Source organism: Nyctibius grandis, chromosome 21, assembly GCF_013368605.1.
Source record: "Nyctibius grandis isolate bNycGra1 chromosome 21, bNycGra1.pri, whole genome shotgun sequence".
NCBI classification, from domain to species: Eukaryota; Metazoa; Chordata; class Aves; order Nyctibiiformes; family Nyctibiidae; genus Nyctibius; species Nyctibius grandis.
Genome location: NC_090678.1, coordinates 9,065,955 through 9,090,513, shown reverse-complemented (window position 1 = coordinate 9,090,513; position 24,559 = coordinate 9,065,955). Strand labels below are relative to the sequence as shown.

General features: G+C 38.1%; 2 protein-coding genes across 2 annotated transcripts; both read right to left on the bottom strand.

Annotated features, from left to right (window-relative positions):
* Positions 1-662: 662 nt before the first annotated feature.
* On the bottom strand, positions 663-8,046 carry RGS13 (regulator of G protein signaling 13). The gene is made up of 4 exons (XM_068416752.1): positions 7,982-8,046; positions 5,389-5,448; positions 3,178-3,346; positions 663-860 (listed from the first exon to the last, which is right to left on the bottom strand). Exons 1-4 carry the CDS (start codon positions 8,044-8,046, stop codon positions 663-665), a joined length of 492 nt encoding a protein of 163 aa, XP_068272853.1.
* A 12,859-nt stretch (positions 8,047-20,905) lies between these two features.
* On the bottom strand, positions 20,906-24,260 carry RGS1 (regulator of G protein signaling 1). Its single transcript, XM_068416871.1, has 5 exons — positions 24,156-24,260; positions 23,694-23,777; positions 22,990-23,051; positions 22,249-22,412; positions 20,906-21,527 (listed from the first exon to the last, which is right to left on the bottom strand). The coding sequence occupies exons 1-5, from the start codon at positions 24,257-24,259 to the stop codon at positions 21,342-21,344; spliced, it is 600 nt and encodes a 199-aa protein (XP_068272972.1). The 5' UTR covers position 24,260; the 3' UTR covers positions 20,906-21,341.
* Between the last annotated feature and the right edge of the window lie 299 nt (positions 24,261-24,559).

Sequence of the window (24,559 nt, the reverse complement as noted above, 5' to 3'; positions counted from 1 at the left end):
AGGAAAAAAAAAAAAAGACAAATACTAATGAGTTTTATCACTGGAGACACATTCAGGAGACACTGGTAGTATTATAGTACACTGTAGACCAAGTACCTTTGTAGCATATGTTGTACATCATAGTTCAGCATAAAATTGGCTCTACACCATATGAATACTGCACTTCATAACTTAAGATTAAGCAAACAGCTGTACTTCACAATTTCTACTTTGAACGAATATAAGAATAAATCAACAATAAAAAAGCAAATGCAGCAATGCAGATATTTTTCTTCTATGTTATGTATAGCCAAATAAACATTTATTTCCTAGCAGCAAAACTATTTTATTTCAGATCTCTCAAAACAAGAATACTGAAAATATGTTATTAGGGTTGTCAAATATCAGTAAAAGACTAGAACCTTAGGCTATATTTTTTGGCTGAAACTTTTCTATGCCTAGTTTTCACTAGTTTTTAGGGTTTTACTGAGAGGAGAACAAAACCAGTACTCTTCCATGGCAAAATAAAAGGAAGGAGGAAGATAGTGCCTCATCAATGCTAACATCAACAGAACAGTTTAGCAGATCCGTAATAATATATGTCTACTGCCTGATTTCTCCTGTCTACTTTAAATCTTAAACACTTACAGGCCAGAAGAAACCTTTCTAAATTTGCAACCTCTTTAATTTACCGTTGAATTATTGCCATTAGTCTGAAGGCTGTATTTGAGTTTCTGATAGAACTTTGATTCAAGAAATCGTGGATAAGAATCTCTTTCCATGTGCATGTAAATTATTCTCTGTGCTTCATCAAAACAGGACTGTGTTGGCTCTTGAATATTCCTTATAATCGCTTTCCTCGCAGGACTGTCAATGTTAATCTGAAACAGAAAAAAACATCACAAAGTATCACTGAATATATGCAAAGGAAGGGTAAGGAAGATTGAATTTAGGAGACCCATACTGAGTGCCTTTTATTTATATCTTTTTATATACCCTCTAACCTAAAATCAGCACCTAACCAAAAACATTGATTCTAGCAGGGTAGATTTCTCCTTATAATGCCAGAAAATCCCATCTTATTAGTTGACCAATTTGCTCCTCTTTTGGTGTTTGATTTAGTAAGAGGTGTGTTAGTGGCTGGATGGAGAGCTTGCTCCCTTGGGGACAATAAGCCTGGAAGAATGGGAGGTGTCTGAATTTCCCAGTATGGCCTACATCCTTAATGGAAAAGCCAGTTTAATCCTGACTGTTGTGATCAGTGGAGGTCAAGAGCAGTGGTAAAGTCACTACTGCTGGGCTCATGTGTAGAATATGGGCCCAAGACTTCAAACCTTGGAGAGGTTAAGTGGTATAAGTTTGATTTGTTTGCTACTTCTGGAAAGAATAAGAACATACGTATGATTTAGGCAGAGCAAGATGTCCTGAGGACATGGTGTGCATGGAGTGGCTGCAGTGGAAGGCGTAGCTAAAAGGTGCTGACATCCAACCCCCTTTCTTTTGCTAAGAATTGTTCCTAGGGCTAGGATTAGATCCCTGAAGAGGAAGCCTGACTTTTCATTTCTAATGAGTCCAAGTGGCTGGAGGTGCACAGTACTGGTGAAAACCAATTGCTAAAATTATGATCTCCGAGATAAGATAAAACTGAGCCCGTATATCGACCTTGTTTAGGAAAAGTTTTGATTCCTAGAACTCTTCTACTGCAATCCAGGGTTTGTAGCAGGTAAATTGAAGCTCTAGGGTGTGTAAAGATCTAGTGATAGGAAAATATACCAGATAAAATGGGAACTTTTGATAATCCATTAGCTCATGATGAATTACATTGTTTTTTTCAGCTTGACATTGTTAGTATTGGGAGTAGAGCTCTAAAGATGTGAAGTTAGTGGTGATGTCTTTCATGGATTGGGATCTTGCTCTTCCAGAGAAGTAATTTGAAATGCACCTTTTTAAATGCTGCTGAAATTTGAATATAAACTGTGTTTAAAATCCTCATGAGCATCTACCTTTTTAGAGTGGTACCTAGTTCTTGTGTTAATAGTGAATATCAGGGAAATGTGAAATCAGTGTGTCCTGAAGACCTAGAAACCAGACAGCCAATAGCAAGGCTCTAATAATATGTATTTTAGAAAAAAAAAAAAAGTCACAGCTTATTTTTAACTGTCCTGATTTAAGCCCTTACTTTTGATTTATGGATTTGTGGTTGGCAATACTGACATTTCTCTTTTGGAAATTCAAATGTTTTGCTGAGTTTCATATAGCTGCACATGCTAAAAATAAAATAAATCAGAAAAATACAGAAATATGCATTGTCTTTCCAATTGGCATTTAAAATGAACAGAGGGAACTTTCAAATCTCCTCAGGATTTGGATTAGTGGGAGTGGTTTAGTCATTTAAAGCAGCAACTGCTCTTGGCCAGCATCTGGGAATCCAGCTGAGTTGGTTTTGGCTTGCCCTTCAGTGTCAACAGGGAGGCTACATTTTGAGACTCTGTAATAATTTTATTGTTATGCGTAAACCAGAAAATAATCTAGCCTGATATTTCAGTTATGTCAGTCCGCCAGAAGCAGCGGCAGTAAAAGCCAGTATTAGCTTATTTTTGCAAGGAGAGTAATGAGCAGGGATAGTTGAAGGTCATAGAGCATGACTGGCTGAGCAGGAATGACTTATTTTTTGTATAGCCACTTGTCAGAAAAAAAAAACCCTCTCAAATATTTTGCATACAAATCTGCTGGAAGCAGAAAATAATTAATCTGCCTTGGAACCTTTCTTTTAGCCCATTTTACAAAGGGGACAGCACTGGGTAGAGTTTTTTGTTCATTTATATTTACTCTTGCAAAGACCAGAGTAATATATAGATGTAGCAACGGCATAATCCAAAATCTATTGAAGTGATATCAATGGCCCCTGGATCAGATGCTAAAAAGAATAGAACAGATCCAAGAACTTGGTTTGTAATCTAGTTGTGCCTTTTGCTTGTGTCCTTGGCAGATATAGTTGAAAGATTTGCTTAGAGACAAGATGTGAAAGCAAGTATTAAAATTCCTTATGCAAAAGAGTTTGGGGAGGATGAATAGCAACAGTTTTCATTCCCTTTAATACAAAAGGTGCTAGGCATTTGTTGCTGCTTTTTGTCAGCTACATTGCACATCAGGCATTTCTATTAGAGGAAATAAAGAGCTCATGCTATTGCATGTCACCTCGTTGGGAGCCTGGGGTTGAATGTAACTTGTAAAAAGTTTCCTGGCCATGGAAATCCTTTTCCTCTGTGATGTGATCTTCTTATACGCTTCACAAGCAAGCCAGAATTCTATGTTTTCATCACTGTGCTCTGTCTTCAAGTAGGTCTTGTAGATCATAGGCCCATGTGTAAATATTTCAGAAGCCAAATTTATATACCTTGTATATATGCATTACCTTTAGAGTCCTTTGAAGGCAATAGGGACCTTTACAAGGCAGTGTAATTCTTGATTGTACACCTGTAAATATTCTTATTAGATTATGTCAAAGTGGGCAATTAAACACACTAACTCACCCCAGAGCCCTACACTTCATTTTCCTCCATGTGCAGAGCTCCCTTTAACCTCAGTGGCACTTCGCTATACAGGGACAGAGCACTGAAAACTTTGTTCTTCCTGGTCTCTGCAAACACTATCAAACATATCCAAAGACTGACAAGTATTTTTAAATTCCACTTCTAGTTTTGTACAGAAGATATCTAAGTACTATCAAATAATCATGATCCAAGTAAAAAAAAAAAGACCTTATTTTCTTGGTGTGAGAATTTGGGGAAAAAGCAACTAGCAAAAAAAAGAAATAACTTTTTTCTTACTACTGTAATTGAGTGTAGTAAAGCAGTTAAAAGAATATTCTGTTCAGCAAATAAGTGGTTCTGCACCTGAGGATGTCTTTGAAACCCCTGGCAATGGAGTTTTACAGCAGCAATCAATGGGATCTTGGCAAAGATTAAATTCCTGCTTTTTTTCATGTCATTGTTCATAGACTTGTTTTGTACAGTATCAGGAGATAGAGTTGCTAAAATGCCTCTAGGCAGGAGAATGTTTATGAGGCTTCACTCAGCGCTAGCACTTGAGCAGGATTGGTGCTTGCAGTTGTAAGATGTACTTTCAGAGTAAAACCTAAGATAGGCACATGCTTTGCCTACCTTTCATAAACAGCTGCAAATCCATTGGCATTAGAGATTCTGGCTTTTCATGGGAGTGAATGCAATGACCTTTGCATTTTCCAATGTCATTAAGCATTCAAATGAATTCAAAATCAACGAATAGTGCCATCTAAGTGCATTGAACGAGGTATTCTTAGAAGGGCAGCATCTGAGTACTGCTGGAAGTTACAAGAATTTTATTTAAAGCAAGCTTTCCTGCTGGTGCAGCACTCTGGGCTTTCATGTTTCTAAAGACATTGAGCACTGCCTGTCGTCTGGCAGTAAGGGCGATACCATGCATACTTGCTGCTTGTGCTATAATTTTGTCTCTTAAATGTTTTCTGTTGTGCACTTTCTCCCTGTGCTTTCCCTGCAAACTGTAACATACTAGGTTGTTTGCTGTTGAAGATTCTAATGGCAAAATCTTTTTCTTTATAGTTGTCACAAATTCTGTCTGTTGATCTTCTTGCTCTTTGTAGTTTGAAAAAAAGCCAGTCCTTAGGAATAATCTTTGGAGGTTTGTGCTGTGATGTAACTCTGTACATTACTTTCTCATCAATACTTAAAAAGTGATTCAGCAGTGATGTTCCAGACTGCCGGCCACACAAGAAACATGGGAGAGCTCTGAGCCCTGAATGAGGCAGGGTGCTGCTGGAGTGGGAAAGTTCAGATTTGCTACTGCAGCTGCAGCTCTTCCCATACCTGAGATGAGGTTCTGAGTTCCATGGCATTACACTGTATCCACGTACCATTAGCTATGGTGTCTTTGCCATACACAGGATTTCCCGTCAACTTTTCTTTCACTTTCTTCTAATATATATTGCTATAGAGGGCTCTAAGTGGGGGTATGGTAGATAAACCTGCCCTTATGTATCTTTAAAAGAATTACATGTGCTTGCAGAAGTGACAAGTTTGGGAAAGCATTTACAGCATGCTACATTTATTTTCAGTGATGCATGCTAAGCATGTTACACAAAGTTGGTTTTCATTAGTTGCATATGAGACAGCATACATTATATATATATGTCTCCTTCTCTGGAGACATTCAAAACCCGCCTGGATGCGTTCCTGTGTGATATGGTCTAGGTAATCCTGCTCCGGCAGGGGGATTGGACTAGATGATCTTTCGAGGTCCCTTCCAATCCCTGACATTCTGTGGTTCTGTGATACTGCATGACATTGATTTTGCTTCATGGGAACTTTTTTCAGTAATCCGTCTGGTATACATACATACAATTACTTACATTTACTTGTTATCAGCTTTTCAAAAGACTGGGACCATTGTATTACTTCCTCCAAACACACCCTGTAGAAAAAAGGAGGAGATTATTGTAGGATTAGCTGTGGTTCAAAGCATAAAAAATTAAATGAAATTACAGTATTGAAAATCTGTCCCCTAATTTAAATAAGATCTGTATGAAACTTACATTTAAAAAGGTTTTTTTGTGTGTCCTAGATCTTGTGCTTACTATGCTGAAGCAAATATTCTTCTTGCTGTAACAAATATAGTTCCATCTCAAGCTGCTCCCATGTAATTCCTTTGGAAATGGCATTCACTTATTTAAATTGTGCTTAGGAGAAGAACGAGGGAAGTACTAGCTTTCTAGAGAGCAACTTTGGGACAGGAATCATTATATAGTTTGTTTATGAAATGTTGATGTCTGTATTTAGGTTTTAAGGGCTCAAGATCTTATTGCAATATTTAAAAGCCTTTAACATCCAAGTTGACTTTTCAGCTGAGAGCTGAATATAAGCTCTGAACATAAGGCAAACAATGAAAGGTTAATACAATCTTAGCTGTAAGGGACTTCATCTCTCTCCAGTTGTTTACAGTGCAGTATGACACATTATTACTAGACAGTTCTTGGAGGTGACTAAAATCTGATTTCTTTCTCTCATGTTTGCTATTCTTAAGCAATAATTTCATAAGCTTGTCAGAGTCTCCTGCCTGATTCTGGGAAAGAGTGTGGAAGTAGTGAGGTGAGAGACTAAACAATTTAAGGAAAAACAAATGTTTGAGGGCCAATAGCTCCATTTACACCAACTGATTTTTAAGCATGTAGTTATAGGACATCAGTGCTGGTAACTTGGAAAAAATGCTTATGCTTATATTAGTAGAAGAAAACACAAGGGATGTATTCCAGTGGGTGTTTTCTATTTTGTGTCAGCCAAACTTGGGAGGAGATCCCTTCCATTATTTTGTTTTCATATGAGCTACAATTTTGACAACAGCTACTTAGTATCACAGAACATTTTTTTTTTAATTTAAATTGAAAGCAAAATTGGCTTTGGTATGATGCTTCATAGATTTCTGCTGCACAACCATTAGTAGTTTTCTAGCTTTTTTTAACTGGTGTTCATCCATTTATTTTGAACTTGGTATAAATCTGTCTCTCACTGATCACTACGTCAGGGTTTCCCAATCAGTCTGACCTGATCACAGAAGTATATAGTAATAGAAATTTTACCACTATCAAACTATGGTGTCAATAACTCTCTAGTAACTCTTGCCAGTAAAAGATTTTTTTCCTTCTCATGAGCTACTGGTCTCCTCTCTGTACAAACTCATGAAGAGTGTGGTTATGGGGAGTGAGAATCTCTAGTCCTTTGAATGCTTTTTCCCCTAAGAGCTGCTTCTGAGTCATATTCGCTGTTACTGATGCAGATAATTTTTCACCTGTCAGCAACAGCGCTTGTGTATAGATTGAGTGACAATCTTGTCTGTCTCACTGAGCATCATCAGTAGGGCCGTCTTATTTCCATTTCTGATTATTTGTCTTTAGCATTAAGTTGTGAAGCAGAAAGAACACTGCCTGATGGTGCAGCTGACACAGAGGAAAACCTTTTTATATTTTTACTTTCCTTTTAAAATCAAGAAAATATGAAAGGCAGGAAGAGAAATAGGAACATGGGTTATTAGGATCTCTATTAATGCCACTTTCATAGCTGCTGTGCTAACAGTAAACTTCTTGCTACACTGATTTGCAATATGATTGAATTTGCTGAAGAACACTGAAAAAAAAAATATTCTCCAAAAATAACTAAGGCTATATAGCTGGGTCTCCAAAGTTTAAATTGCAAAATTCTGTTGTAGTGTCTTGTGGGAGCTATCATTCGCTTACTGTACCCTCTCTGGTGTGAGGGGCTTCCCTGGCCGCTGCTGTGTGGGTCAGGATGCACTTTTGGTCAATGCTGTCTGGATTTCTGCCGCTTAACCTCACCCAAATGGCAGTTTCAGGAGTCATCAGACATACCTCAGTATTGCTGTGGAGGACACACTTTTCTCTAATCAATAAATCAATACCACGTATGACCTGATACCAGCTGGCAGGCGTGTTGAATGGAAGCATTTCATTACCCTGATGTGACATGCTGACCAAAGTTCTAGCTATGGTTGGCCTCCACTGAGGCTGGTGGCAGCTGAGGACTTGCAGAAGGTACCTGGCCATGTCTTTTATCCACCACATGTATATTGAACCTTTGCCAACAGTCTGAATTCTTTTAAAAGGTTGACCCAAAATATTTGGCTTACCAATTCTTCACAGGCCCAAATCTGGACTTAATCTAGGGATTAGTTTAGGCCTATGCCTATTTAATATAAAATAAGTTCCCACTGGTATATACTGTCCTTCACTAGAGAAATGCCAGTTTACACTTCACGTACTGTAAAGGAATTGGCTACATGAAGGTGGTCAGCTGGGGCAGTTGTGCAGATGTTGCACTCTTTTGCATGATCTTAAGCTTGCAAAGAACACTTCCACTGTGCATTTTGAGATTTGTCTGTCCTACTCAGACAGCTGCATGTTACTGCAGAACATAAGGATCTTATCGTTACTTACTTAGAACTGATTCCATTTTCTTCTGCTCTGAATATCTTGCAAAGCCAGCAAGTATTTGGACTCATTCTCCTAAACATGGAAAATATGTGAGTTTTAAACCTGTTGTGCTCAGTTCTGCCTATCTTAAATTCCACTTAATAGTTCAGTCTCCATATAGCAGTGCTACCGGTTCTAGCAGTGTTCTTATTTTATGCATCTAATCTTTATCTATGAGTCATGGCTGAAGCATTAGACCAAAATATATCTTTGTAACATGCAAGAACTTAAAAAAAATTTTTTTTTTCTAAAAATTGAGCAGTCCAATGGATATGTCTTAGAGGAAAAGTAGAAGTGTTGATAATTCTCCCTCTTTGCTTCTCCAATTGTGAAAAGAGATTACAAGTTTGAGCCTGACCCAAAGCAGAAGGAAACCAGGAATCTTTTCCCTAAAAGTTCAGGGTGACCTGGATCCAGGGATCAGAGCTAAATGTAAACTGGACAATGCTGAGTAACTTGTTAAGTGTCTGAGATTAACCTTGATATTTGTCCAGCAAATATCTCAACGTCAATAAAAATTGGTATTAAGCTTGGTTTTGTATAAAGATGATATCCATAAGCAAGGGTGTAATTTTTTATTAGGAATGAGGCAGTCTGTTTAAAAAAAAAAAAAAAAAAAAAAATAATCTTGTGACCTGAACTATGATTATTTCTTCTTCATTGGCTTTCAAGAAATGCCAAATTCTATGCAAAGTTTACATTGTACAGTGGGTAAGTTTGTATAGACCTGCCCAAAATCAAAACAGTAGTCTTAAACATTATTTATTTAAACTCACAGTTTCTTTCAGGTTTGGGTTTGACTGGCACATACTTCTCATACAACCAATTTTTCCTTCAAACTGAAATATAATAATAAAACACAGAACAAGGCTGTATCTCTCAGTACAGCCTTTTGAACCTGTGAAATTATTGCATTTACCTTTAGTCTTATTTTCCTTGTTTCCTGACATCTATATGCAATGTTATATTATACGAGAATCTTGCCCAGTAGATTTCCTACAGGGTATTGAAACTTCATAACTCTGCCCAACTGCTGTACTGCAGCTCCTGCTGCTCAGGCTCCCCGCAGCCCTGTGGGATTGCCGCTGGCCGTTGCCAGTTTCCTACTGTTGTGGAATTCTCTGAACTACACTTTCTGCTTGGTTTCAGTAGCTTCCTGCACACTTGTCTGCTCATTTCATTAGTATTTACTCATCTCACTCTCTGCCTAAAAGCAATCTTAAAATCTAAATATTCCATATTTAAGATAGTTATGCATTTAAATTCTGGCATACGGTTATCACTTATCACCTTATTTTAGACTATTTTACCTAATGCCCTCTATTCTGGGTGTTTTCATGTTGCAATCGTTTGTTTATATTTCACAGAATAGAAGACTAAATGCAGGCTTTGTGGCTTTATTGAAACCTGGAGAAGCTTATGTATGTTGCATGCCGTAAAGAAATGCTCAAGAAACATTAGATGAAGCAATATTAAGGAATCTAGTTCAGCTACTTCCATGTAAATTCAAAGCGTCAATCAGTAATTTTTTTTCAGGTGGTTGCTGCACGAAGTAACATTTGTATAAGGAAATGTTATTGTTCTGAGGAACCATTTTAATTTGAGTTAGAGGCTTTAATCAAATGTTGTTCCCCAGGGCTTGTTGAGTACACACATTTGCCAAGCATATATCCAGGGCTTGGTGGTTCTCTTCTTTTTATATTAGCAGCATTTCCTAATAGGCTGAGGAACAGAGCATGCTGACTTTATCTTTTTCAGTGCTTCTTTGGAATGTCTTCTTTCCACTGAAGCATAGCCTGTGCTTCATTAATATAATGTTGCTTGTTTCTGCTGGCAATAGTTTTAGTCCTAAAATAAGATGGGAATAGTACACAAAGCTACAACATGCCCTTGAGCTATTTTGTCTCAGTTTTGAATTGGCTAATCTTCACAAGTGCAGCCTGTGACTTTACCTATGTTAGTGTCTTATCTTCTATTGTAAACGGTAGCCCATCTACATCTTAACTACTTAATACTAACTGGATTTGTATCATGGGAGCTGTTTTCACCTGATATATATAAATAACATGTAGTATCCTTTTTGTTTGCTCATTATAAGGTTTTATTGCAACAAGGCCACAAGTTCTTTAGTGTGTAGGATCTGTGCTTCCTGCAGGTCTTGTAATCAAAAACAAAGTCACATAGTTACAACACTTTCAGAGAAGGAATTGCATATCTGATAATAAATGAATCTAAGTCCTTAAGTTATTCATGTCTGTAAAAGATATAAGCAGTACTGATCTGGAAATTAACTGTTATTATATTTTATATTGGAAAAATATCAGGAAAACTACTTCGGTAGATCAAAGAACAAGATCTCTTAATTTTCAAACTACAACACACACTTTGATTTTTCCAGCACCCTTATGCTGTGCCAGCGAATCTGTAAACTAACTAATGTTACAGTTTTTAGCACACAGCATAGGTTTCAGCAGAGCCTTCAGAGAGAAACCGCTATATGAAAGTTCTAATTAATTGCCTTCTGGAATGCCACTCAGCTTAGTTTGTACTAAGAGTATTACACAACATATTCATATATAAATAGGGATAAAGTTATTTATACATCAGAAACACTTCTAAAATGAATGCCTTTGCTATTCTGAGATAACTTTACAAGCCAAGAGAAAAAGAGGTGTTCCCCTGCCTATGCTATAATTTTCTGTTAATATTTCAAAGTACAAAACCTCATACTTACAGAAACTTGTCTTGTATCGTTTCCCTTGGTTAAAAATTTTCATTTAGTAGTTGCATTTGTAGGCATAACTTTCCAAATTCCTTGACCTGTTTCTTTGCTTCGTTATTTTCTTTAGGTGTAGAAGCTCTTACTACCCTTTGGCTGTGTCTATGCTGCTTGTGTTAGTGCCCGATTCCTTTCTTATACATACCATAGGCAAAGAGTGGCTGTGGTTTCTATCAGAAAGAGTGCAGTTGGACTCTGATGCACCACTGATAGAGGTTGTTTGTGCTGAAATTATCTTGCATCTCTACTGATCAGCTGTAATGAAACGAAGCTGTGTTTTACTTTATTGAAATCTTGCACGTATTGTCCAAGTTTTGTGACTAATATTTTCCACCTCTTTATCAAAGTTCTTTATATGAAATCTGAAGGCCATGTTGAAATGAGATAAAAGGCAAAAGTACCCTTGCACTAAAACCAAGTTTCATCCTCTTACAGGCAACATTATGAAGGAAGTACTTCAGATTGCCACGGGAGAGCCTTTATTTTTCGCTCATTAGCATGAGGCTTTTATGTGCTTCTAACTGGTCAACTTGGAACTGTACACCACTAGGTGATGTTAGAGCAGAACTTTCTTCAAACTTGTATGAGGTCCTTTGTCATTTTTCTCATAACCGTTGCCCAGGTTATGGCCTCATTTTAAAGTTATTTACATTTCACTTATTCTTCTCTAGCTAAGTGTTTCAAAGCAGCAGTGCAGTGTAATAGCACTCAAGTTACTCTGTTCATGCCAGTGGAAGACTTGTTTGTAGTGATACTGGGGCTCTGGGAGTAAGCACTAGCTCAACTAGTTGTTGTAAATTAGTCACAGAAGGCGGGGGGGGGGAATCTTTCTAGAGGGTTTTCTGTCCTTTCTGGGGGTAGTCGTGAGTTGTGATCTCTGGGGATTTGCCAGCATCTACAAGGCACAGACTGACGGTGTCAGGAGGGAAAGGTTGGTCTTCCTCTTGCTTCATCTGACAGCCCAGCTGTGTGCAGTATGCAATCTTTCTTTCAATCTTATCTCTTTGTTTTGACTCATCTTTTTCTTTCTCTTATAATGCCTCCTAGGCAAAGCATGAACTGTGTAGTATTTGAACTTAAATCGAAGTTTGAGCCTCCAGTAATATAGTACACTCATTTATTTTATTGCAGCTCACCCTACTGGTGTACAGGCCTGGTGTAGAAGGATGTACATCCATTTTCCAACAGTAATTATTTTGCTAGGGAGGAAACGTGTGTGGTGTGCATGCCTACAGCAGAACCCGGTGTCTAAGCAGGGCAGCATGAGAGCCTGCCTGTAAGGAACTCACCATGGGACCTGGCCTGTGCTTATGGAAAAGGAGGGACAAATATCACAATGTGATCTATTTTCTATGGCTGGTATTTCATTAAATCTTATTTTGTACTCTTATTACCTTCACACAGTTTTTTGGAGTATTTTGTTCCATTTCTATAATAGGAATGGGCAGAGGCAAATATCTATGCAAAGTAACTTGAGTTGATTATTCAAGTAATCACAATAGTGAGATGATCCAGCTTTCTCATATGCCTCCTCAAAAATAATACTTCTAATGCCTGCACATACAGGAAGTTATATACTAAAGTTATCTGAGGGAATTAACTTTGACCTGAACTTGACAAGCTAAAAATGGCTATAAAGAATCTTACTTGTAGAACTACTTAAATTAAAAAAAAAAAAAGGCACCATATGAATAAATGTGACTCTGGAAAAGTTACATAACGAAAATCCCAATTATGTTGATAGTCTCCACTAGTGAATTGAACCAGTAATTAACTATTTGATTTACATATATTTTGTAAAAATCTTGTGTGTATACATATGCAAGTTCATTTGCAGAAGTTTAAATATATCTTATTTTTGCAATGAATCTTATTGGCATTAAAGGATAGCTCATATAAAATCCCAGCATTAAAATGAATAATAATGATCTATCTAGGGCTTTTTTCTATCATCAAGTGATGTTCATTGTCAGGACAGCGTATATGAGATAATCTCTTCATAAATTTAAATTGTGCAGTGACTGAATGTCAGTAACCAGTGACTCTGTGTTCAAGTATTTTCTTTTACATATTACAGACATTAAAAAAATACTGTAATATTGCTTAAAATTGAAATAAACATGTTTTGGGGTTTTTTTCCATCAGCTGCTTTTTACTGTTAAGCTGAAGAAAGTACTTCTCCAAACCTCCTCTTGACTTGTACAGTGGGAGGATATTTAGGTGCAGGATTTTGTATCTACAGTTTTATTGTATCCTTGACCATGCTCTAAAGCACCATTTGAAATTTAATGGGTATCTGCAGAGAGTTAGGATTGCCTGAGTGCCTTAGCATTGGGTAGTTGACTTGCTGGCAAATCTGTCCTTGGATCAGTGCAGAGGAACTGTAAAACCAGAGAATCTGGCTGGCTGGGAAGCCCTCAAAGACTGAGGGACCCTGAAGGGCTATGGATATATTCCTGCCTGCTGTCACTGTGCCTCCCAGCCACTATGAGGACTGTATCTCCTTACTCTCAATAGGACTGTCACCATTCAAGCTTGTTGCTATTTCAGTAAACTTGTTGCAAATATGATTTTACAATTTGTCTTTCCGAGTCTGCTGCTTCCACTGCCATTCTTTTGTAGCTTGATACCCAGAACATTACCTTTCTACTTCCCTTTCCAGAATATTTAAAGCACATAGCAGTGGAAGGTCTAGTCATTAACCAGGTATGCGACTTCACTGAAAAATTACGTGATTGAACCTAAATCATACCCCTTCCTCTTGTTACATAGATATTCCACTAGATGTCATCTGGTATCACACTGAAGGAGAAGGTACAACTTCTCTGTGCATCAGTTCAAACTATGGTCTTATGAGGGTGGATGTGGGTGCAGACTCCAGGGAAACTGCAGTTTCATTGTAATGAATGGTCTCTTCTAGCCTGAAAGAGACTCCTTGCCCAGATAGTCGAGATACTGAGACGAGCAGGTAACTGGGGCATACATTGAACAGCCTGGTTAACATGACTTCTGATATGGCATTGTTCCTTTTGAATTCCTTATGTTGCCACATGTACGGGTGCAGAACAACTTTAGTGTCGTGAGGGCATGTGCTGTGTAGGAATCAATTATTGCTTGGTTCATTCAGCAGTTGAGCTGGACATGCTTTTCAGACAGAAAATGATGAGGAAAATTGAAACTCCAAAGTATCAAAATGGAGAAAATTGCTATATCAGAGCTGCTGAATTTCCAGTTGTTCTGGCCTGTTCTTTTTTCTAGGGATTAACTATCAATTGCCAGCTAGTTTGCAATAAAGATGGCCAACATATATTGTCTAATGTTTTTTTCTTATCAGTGAGGATAATGCTCCCAGATGAGTTCTTGCTCATAGTCTTGTATTTCCTTTTCAGTTTTCTTCTGTTCACTTACCCAGTAACATCTTTGTTAATTCTCATGCCTTCTCTTTATTTTTTTCTCTTGCCCTTATATTAATTCTTTCCCACTTGTGTTTCTATTTTAATGCTCTTCTGCTCAATAAACATCTCACCCACCTACATCTGTTTCACACTAGTGAACATGGAAGTACTGTCTGTCTCATTCTCTGTGTCGTACCCATTCTTTCCATCTACCCACGTACTCGCTTGCTTGCACATTGCTACCGTTTCTCCTGCAGTACACCCACACAGTGCCGTTCATGGATGTAGGAACACTACTTGCTGGGGCTTGCCTGGTGCTCACATTCCTGATGTCGTGTCTTACAGGGCATGTAAATAAGAGCACTGAGAATGTGCCTAGAGATCTAGGGCCAAGCACAGGAAAAGCGGTAAAATATTAAGAGGCCTTTGTTAACCCTGAGCAGAGCAAAAAGCGGATGCTCTGATCTAGATGCTGCTCATCCTCATTGCTGTTTGAGTGGGCGTAGTATAGAAATAACAGATCAACATTCTTGCTTTTCACTTAGTACATCCATTGAGGTTTCCAGGGTACAGTCCCGTTTTTCTGGTTGCATCTTAGTTGATGGCTTTGATCAGGTTTTGTTGGGAACTTTCTTGCTATATAATTGAAAATAGACTCAAGAAAAGTTAGGTTCAGTGTGCAGCAAAGATCTGCTCACAGGGCAACAGAGGGAACAGTGTTCACAGGTTCAGCTTCTTACTGTAGGCCACAACAACCAAGAAACTGTCTGCAGCTATACAGGTGATGAAGTGGTTTCTGTTTCTGGGTAGAAGTAGGCATGGCCTGCTAGTAGTCACTGACCTCAAGAATTTGAATAGTTTCTATATTTATGGCTTCAGGGTTTATTGATAAGGTTGGACAAATCTTACATTGTGACCAGTCTCTGCAAACTCTATTAACAATCATCTGCTGAGTGAAAACAGACTGAAGTCTAGATAGCACTTCTGAAAACCTTACCTCAGTTATACACTATGACCTTTCCCTTCCCTTTTTCTTCCTAAAAGCCGTAATGTCTCTGTGTGAGCCGGATATTCTGCATCAAAGTAGAAATGGAAATCATGTGACTGGAAGCTTGGACTAGTTTTTACATGAACTTTCCAACCTCCTATTCAATCAGGCTTCAGGAGGTGGGTACTGTGGTTTGGGTACAAAGCACTGCATGCCCTTAGCTCTCTGTCAGACTCCGCATACACACTTGCACGAAAGTGCAGCAGTATACAAGTATACTTACTTACACTTCCTGCAAGTGTACTCATTTTGAAGGCGCCAGTTGTCCATCTTGCAGTTGTTTGTTTAGTATAAAGTTATTGATTTCAGTTTAGTCCAAGTTGGTCAGAATATTTGACTACATTACTCCAGGGTACCCTATCATCCAGATGTTTGTTCCAGCACATGAACAGTTCCTGGTTGGACTTTGGACTTTGAACATCCTGAGTGTGTTCGCTGTTTCCTCAGACTGGCATGAACAACTACGTTGTCTTGCTCAAACACATTTTGGTCAAATTCCGTCCAATAGCAAGTCTCTATCTCTAAAGCTGGCTGCTTTTGACCTTCATGGCTGACAAACCATTTGCTACAGTAAATATAGTACAGACTTTTTCCATAGGTGGTATGAAATTCATGGGTTACTAAGTCATTACTATTATGCAAAGAGTGTTTATTTTGTTTTATTTTTGAAGGTTGTCCTCTAATAGCAGAAGCCCTTTGACCACAGTAACTTGCAAAAAAAAAAAAAACCCACCTCCCTTGTGACTCGAATGATGTCAAGTTTGTAGGCAGTTCTACGGTCACTTTAGTACTTTGGCTGTATAACAAACTTTGAAAAGAAGCATTGCTAATCTGCTCTGTTTCTTTCTGCAGACAAGTCTAGAGTGATCCTGAAAGGTTTACATTTCTGCATTTCATTTTTTACTCAAGCTATTTTTAATTTTATTAGTGAGAGGCACCATGTGAAAGCTGGTCACCGAACTAGTTTAGATAAGTGCTTTAAGGTTGTGTGGTGCTTAGGCTGTTTGAAGAAATTGAAGGAAAGTGCTCAGCAGAATTTAAATGTTGATCATCTTTGGGGTATTTCAAGAGAGTACTTTCTGGGGCTGTTCTGAGAAATGAGGGAGAATGAGTTTATTTCCAAAATAAGCACATCAGTTCTTGGTTGATGTAAATCTCCTTTTTGTGACTAAAACCTTTGAGGCTGTACTTATCCACACAAAGCCAGGGGATAACTTTAACTCCTCTCTGACTTTGTTTCTGAGCATCCAAGACAAATTTAAATAACCCAATGAATATTAAGCAAGAACTTGTTTTGCAATTTCTGCCCGTGTTTAATGACTAAAGGCTTAATTTCAAAAAAGCTTTATTTATAGACATTACGCTCTCTGATACAATCAACTTATGTCTCTGAATGGAGGATGAGAACATCTAATTTTTCCGCCTATTGTCATCTATTTTTACTTTTCAAACTCATTTCGCAACCATAAAGGAGATGACATCCGGAAAGCCTGTTACTTCAGAGTGTGAGCAGGGACAGATGGCACTTAGGGGTCTAAGGTGACGAATTTGTAGTATTCATCACCTTTTCAGCTTTAATTTCCTTCCTGCTTCACTGTGCATAATGATAGGATGTCTCTACTAACAGGCTTTCATGGATGGCCTTTTCAATATATGAGAGAGAAAGATACTATGTTATACCATATTTTTAGTTCTATTTGGGATAATATTAAAAATATCTATTTAGGGAATACATTTAGAGAAGGTTTTCTAAATGGGAGAGGTTAAAGTTAGTCTTCTACATTCACATTCAGGGTCTGCTGGACTCTTGAGTCCTATAAAGAAAACTCTCTGCAGCAGGGAGAAGTTAGTTCACTTCAAAAGTGTACCCAAAGATGATACAATGATTAATTTTTACACTGAAACACTGACAAACAATGAAAATGTTTCCTTCAGGGGCAGGGTAGAACACTTAAAGTCTGAGTCACTACTGTCAAATCTTAAAACTTGTACATGTACTGTGCCCTGTTTTCCTATACTGATCTGTAACTGGTGGCAAATTTGATTCAACCGTTTTTCTTAGAGACTGTGAATAGAACAGCAAATTTCCATTCTCTTAAGGTATATTTTTTTCAAAAAAGGGAAAGCTAAATGTAGCTTTAAAAAAAAATAATCAAATAGGCTGTTTGACATATAAAATATTTTAATAAGCGTTGGATGACAGAGCCTGATGGTTCTGGAGAGTTTTAGCATTTAACTGATAATTAACTCAGTCTAGCAGGTGTTGAAAAAGCACAGTTCCCCCCACTTGCCCACTAATTTGTGTACAAGATAGTAAATAGAGCTTGCATTCATAAGTTTCTCCTTTGAGTATGGGAAGTTTCCAGGCAGGCATGCTTTCCGTATTTGATGTGTAAAGTGTCCTGTTTTGGAAGAGTCTGCCATGCTGGGCAGGGCACAACCCACAGCTGCAAAACCAATCTGCAATACTGAGGCTGGCTGTGTGCGTGCGTGGGGAGGAGGAGGTGAGTAGGAAATCACAAATGAACTTGATATGGTGTGTGTACCTTGTAAATGAACCAAGGGTCACAGAAAATACTGGGTCCTTAATCCCTTTGATCTGTATGTTCTGCTGTTTTTCTGAGTCCAAAGAACCTTCATTTAGGCAATATTTTAAAAAAAAAGATTCACTGCATAATATGCATTTTATATTGCATTTTGAAAAAAAGATTTTGAAGAACTAATAAAGATACCTATCTCTAGACTATTTTAAAGGATGTAAATATTAAGTGTCTTAAAACACTGTAAAAATTGTTTCAATTGTACCATAGAGCTATTACTTATAGCTTCTTCCTTTTATAAAGTAGATTAGTATGGATGGTAGCATAAATTGCCATAAAAAACTTCCAGATCTCTTGGGCCTTGTTTAAGCAACCGGCTTTGTATAGCCCTGCTATAGGAACAGATATACAATACTAGGCTTACGAAAGCATCAGAGACAGCTCTGAATTTCTGCTACGCTGTTTATTGCTTGGTGAAATGTGGTCATGTTGCCAGGGACACTGGAGTGGGCTGGAATATCTCTGGGATTAACAACCTGGGTGATTAACCTTTGTTGTTTTCAGGTTCCTACTGCAAATGAGGGGAAAGACTTAGAAATGTAACAAGGTTGGGTTGTAAGGAGTGGAATAGTTTCTTTCTGGAAAAAAAAAAAAACCCAAACCTTTCCATTCTCACACTGTACCAAATTATGAACCAGGGAGAGATGCTTGTGGAAAAGAGTGAAAAGTCCCTTTGTCTTCCCTCCTCAAATATTCTGGTCTATACTAACTCTGTGCAATGCAAGTGGTTGGTGTGCTCTGAGAGCTGTGTTAGTCTCTTCTGTGGATAGGTTTAGCTTATTTTTAGAGGGCTCTAACCAGCATGTTATAGTGTCACTTTCTCACCCTTTTCTGTTAGGGTGGACCTGGAGACTCTTTGCAGGAGGTCAGGGTGCAGGATGCCAGGCAGCATCTGTGAATACCTGAGCTGCTGTGGTGGTTGCACTCAGTCTTTAGTGAAAAGATTTTTCTCTGCCCCATGCAAAGTCACAGGGCAGCGGGCACAGGCAGCGATGCTGGCCACCTCTTGAAATGAGCAGTGGCTGCTGCAGCACCCAAAACCATGGCACAACTCCAGAGTCTGCCTTTTCCTTTCCATGACACCTGCCTCTGAGACCTGTGTTGAATTGGAAACGTATCCACCAATTACCCTGCCCAGCAGTCTCCCCAACAGTAGATGAAATTGCTTCTTACGAACAGGCTTCTCTGGCAGCCACAAGCCATTAAAAAAAAAAAAAAAATCCTAACTAGCCATACTATGAAATATGAATTTAGTCAGAAATTTCATACAGGTGTTTGGCTAAATCATGGCAAAATTGTGAAACTGCAGTAAATGAAGACTGGGCCCATACTAATTTAAGGGATTTACAGTCAAAAGAGTAATGTTACTTGAAGGGAGTGTCTGTTTAGCGGGTAACTGATATTTCATAGTTCTCTTTTGTCTTCTGTGAGGTTGCAGGTATGCAATCAGTGACATTTGGTCCATGTTAACTGTGTCAGAACAAATATGAGGATGCCCCTTGTATGGGAGGCATAATTTTTATTCCTACTTCACAGAAATTAGATTTATTCCTACTGATCCTGGAAAAGTAATTCATGTAAGAGAGAGCCAACTGGAGACTGGTTTACACTGTTTCAGGAGCATTAGAGTTTTGCAATCAGAGGCTCCCTCAGGTATACATATTTAACAAAAGGAAAATAATACTGCAAGACCAGATTCTCTTGTTCTGCATTTAATGGCCTTGAAAGTAGGAAGATGTGATTTGCAGAGGCTTCCAGCTACAACAGTAGGTGATAGTGAAAGCTGGCAGCAACTGCCACTTAGCTATGTTCCTTCCAGCAGAGTTTTACTTCTAATGCTGAAGACTGGGACCTCCAAGGGAGGACAAAAGGTCCCCAAAGGGTGGCAGTATGAACACGGTCTGCTCTCCCTGTGAGGTGACGTCTGTGGGTTTACAGCTTCTCCATTTGGTACGGAATAATGGAGTGTGCCTGACTAAGCTCATGTTATTTTGGAAAATGGAAAATCTGCAAGGGTGAGACAAAATCTTGTATTGCCACCTGTGTGATAGCTGTGTCTCATGATGGTAACTCATCAAAACCAGGGCACTCTTTGATTTATTTTCATTGTGAACTCTAATGTCACAAGATCTTAAACACTTCAGATTTGGTAGTGCCCATGTCATAGTTACATAGTTCAAGAACAATTGCAACTTTCCTTTTACTTTAGTTCTCATCACTGGCAACTCTGGTATAGGCTACTCATAAGATTGCATATTTTACAGAGGAAATTTAATGCGATGTCTGTAGTGAAATTAAATTACCTTGATGCTAGTATTGGTATTGTAAATTAGAGTCTGGATCTTGCCAAGATTGGGTTGAGTGGTACTAATATCACAAGGACTGTGACTGCTAGTGAGTCTCACCAGTTACTGCCTCTCTACGTTAGCAAGTGTGAGTGATCTGCTGTGCTCAACACATCAGTGTCGAGGCAGATTGAACTGTGGGGTCAGTGATTAAATGATTTCTATATTTGAGATTTGACTCGGGTGCTGGTAGCTGAAGGAGTATGAAAAACAGGAAGGGAATTTAGACCTGTTTCTCTTTTTTTTGTTTGTTTTTCTCTTTGCAGGTTATGAGGATAGGTCAGGATCACCTACTCCAGATAACTAAGATTGTGGTTGTGTAAAATGGGTAAAAAAAGAGAAAAGATGGTGTGGGGAAAACTAATATTTGGATAAGGCGAAGTCAAGTAGTAGCATAGTGGGATAGAAGGGTACTATGTGTTTCAATACTTCGGTAATTACGATGGAAATATCACTTAAAATAAGATGCAAAATTACCATAAAACTTTATTTTTAAGTGATTTGCTTGAAGAGTTGCTTATTATTTTGCAATAAGTTAAACAGAAAAGATGCTACATACCTGCCTGTTGAATACAAACTTAGTAAAAGTACAGCTTATGTAATTCTTACATAATTTAAAATATATTCATTTTGAGACATGTCAATTTATAATATATTTACATAGCACAATAGCATCATGGAGCTGCACTCACACGTATTAGCACTTCACAGATTAAAAAAAAAAGACATTAATCAGTCCTGTCTGGGAATTTTCTTGTCATGCACAAAATTGTCTGTCATCCTTATCTTTCTTCTGAACTTGATAATCTTTTCCCTTCGCTTGATAGCCTTGCAGTTCCTAATAATCAGCAGTTCTTTGGGATGTAAGACTTGGTTCAATGTTCACAGTGTGGTTCAAACAATAAATAGTATCCATATCCTGTCTTGACTCTATGGCATATGGGAGGAGAGGATTTTCTCCCTGTGCTGCTCTCACCTTTGTAACAGTCTTGCCAGCTTTTATCCTGCCTTCTCTTGGCTTTGGAGCTGTTTGCATCTCCCTTGTACCCCTCCTCCCAAGGTGGGGGTTCTGCTTGCTGAGATCCAACCACCCTGAAGGATCTCTCCACAGGATATTTGACACAAAGTCTACTTGGCTCTTCACTGCCTCAAACACTTCATTTTGAAGTGTTGGTTTGCAGGTGGTTCAAAAGGTTCAGGTAGGCTTTTGATTTCAAAAATCTGGGATATGAATCCCTTTCCATGAGGATGTACACGGTTTTCTGGGCTTCATCAAAACTTGTGTGAGTTGGGTCTTGAGCCCTTTTGGCTGTTGCTTCCCTCATCTGATAGTCAATATTGATCTGGAAAGTGAAAAACAAATGCCATTGACATCTTAAAAATGTACTCTCTTTCTATATCACTTTGTTTAGTCAATAAGCAGATTTGCAGCCTCAGAACTCAGTGTGGTAGCTCAATATTGTAACTGCAAAGTGAGAGAATTTTAATGCTTATATCCCAGTCATGCATAAAAATTGCTACTCACTATAGAAATGCAGTTTCTTATGGAGTCAGGAGTAATATAACTTAACAATGGAGTAAGTAAAGGAACAACCTCCAATTAAAACAATAGGAGAAATCTTGGGTAGAATGAGAGTCTCCAGTTTGAAATATGATCAACATACACAATTTATAATTCTCCAGAGTGTCCACATATTTTAAAAGACAGGAAATAATCCACGGCTCTCCTACTAACAAAGTTCTCTCTAAGTATCTGACTCCAAACACCAGCAGTAATTCAAACTGGGCTTACTCGGAGAACAGCGTCATGTGTTGAGCTGCTGGTCCCGCTGCTAGTGGTGCTCCCAAGTAACTGGCTTATATCGTGTGACTCTACTTGTGAGATCTGATAATCTCACGGCTGAAGTAAATAATTATGCAAGTACGCTCATAAAAACATGTGGCTGTATCTTCTTCCTAGATAACTGAATGAATGTATGAGCATCTCAGTGAAGCTACACTTCTATTTTCTGATTTTCCAGAGTCCTTATCCTGTAACACTAGAGAGATCAACTTTGTACATACCTGTTTAACAGCATCTGACTGAACAAACTCCTCGTAAATCTTCTCTGCTTTGCTGTGTAAGTGATCAGACCTGGTTTTCTTGTAATCCTCACAAGCCAACCAGAACTCGATGTTTTCCTCGCTGAACTCTGATTTCAGAAACTCCCGAAAGACACCTTGACCACCTAAAGCCAACATAGATACATCATCATTTATAGCATGATATTTGTGTCCAGGGAGGGTAAAATAAATAGCAGGAGTTGTATTGAAGTCTCTGTTATAAAATCTTGCCAAAAAACACTGTTCTTCCTTTCTTCAACATACTACAGATACTCTAATATTAAGGGTGATGGGAGTCTTCCTAATTATGTTCAGTCTTTTTAGATCTAGATCCTGGGTACCAAAATACATCAATAGATTCTAGTCCTCCCTAAATGCATTGTCTTAGGGTACAAGTGGAGAGAAAGTTCCAAATGAAACTGATGTTTTATGCAAGGACAGAAGACTGATCAAAAAGCACTGAATTGAGCTATTTGGGGTTTATTTGCTATACTGGGAGTAGGAAATGGAAGGGGAAAAGAAACAAACTTGAAAGCAAAACTGAATACAATGGCTGTGTTACACTGAAGCTGTAAATAACTGAAATGCAGCTGGCCATTCTCTGGCAGTGTTTGCAGAATCCTACAGCTTTGCCTAGTCAGCAAGATTAGATAAAATTTCGTTCTAAATAAGAACTAAGTCATACTGAAGTAACAGACTTACTTTGGCTGGCCAAGAGCTTTTCCAAAGACTGGGACCACTGCATTACTTCCTCTGCAGAAAGCCTAAGATGACAAGAAAAAGAAAAGACTTTAGGCAAGAAACCATGTGATTTTATTTGCATGTTTAAAGGAGACAAATTTTATAATTTAACATTCTATTCTAGGAATACATACCACGTATTTATCAAACTTATGGCTTTCTCATAATCTGAGAACCCTAGAAGCGAGCCCACATTGAGAAAAATAATTGAAGAGCTGGAAAAATGAGGAACTGTGATGTTATCCTGAATTCTGTTCCCAGACAGATGAGCTTTTACTGTAACTATGACCAAATAATTTTGTATCTGTACTTCTGTTTCCATATTCCTGAAATAAGAATGGTAATACCCCTGCTCTTCACTTAAGTGTGAAGCATCAGTTCTTGTAAATCTTTAGAGAATGGATACAATGTCTCTCTGAATAAAATAGATCTGAGGTGTCTTCTCCCTCACTGTTTGATGCAAATATATAGACATCACTAAGAAAAAACTCTAACTCCATGAATAGTTTCTGCTTCCTACTGTTCACTTCTTTTGTATTTTGGAAATTCTAGGCATTATTATAATATTGTTCTAGAAGTAGTTTAGAAATTAATAAAATTGTTTACTATATAGTAATCTACCTCTACTTCCATTTTGTTATAACTTTGTGTATCTCATTACTTACGTGACACTTCTGGAGTTAGAGGTCTTGATCCCAGATTCGATATGTGGTACCATGCACTTCAAATAATTTTTGAGATCTGCACCACTGAAACCAATGAACAGACATTTTTATACGCCATTAAAATTGCAGTTGCATTTCAATTCTACTTAAATTTCTTAAAACTTTCAGAGGCTGACAGCTCCATCCTGTGACTGAAGTCTGGGAATTTACATATCCAAGTAACTTTTTCAGAAGACTAAGAGGCTCCCAGTGTATCCAAAAATCTAATCCTGATTACTTAAGGGAATCAATTCATTGGTATGCATCAACTCAAGCCATTTTTAATGATACTATAGTCCTGGGCTTTGAGCAGGCTTTGCAGTCATTTAGCCTGAAACACAGTGCTAATTCTTAATCTCCAAGATTCTAGTGTTATTTTTGCTTCTAATACATTAGAGTTTATACTAAGTTGTATATACTTACAAAGCCTTTTGCTTCTTTTTATGGATTTTGCCTTCTGCAAGCTTGCAGTCTTCTTTTCCATTTAATTCAGTCATGTTGTTGTGGTGAAAAAAAAGTCCTGGCATTTTACTTAACTTCAATGTGAAGCGACTTTTGCAACGATAATCCTCCAAGCACCAAATGTCAGTTCACTGACTCTGCTACCACCTTTTATTGACGCAGGCAGCCCTGCTAGTTGGTGTGAACAGAACTGTTTATCATGTATCCTCACCACAAACTGTGGAAGTTCCCTTTTTTTCAGTGCACAGTGACGCGAGTCTTTTAAGAAAGAAAACAGACAGCGGTGTCTCGTGGTTGAGGTTAAACCGGATGAGACTGAATTACTTTGGGTTTGTTTTGTGTGTCTGTGTATGTCTGTGTTACCA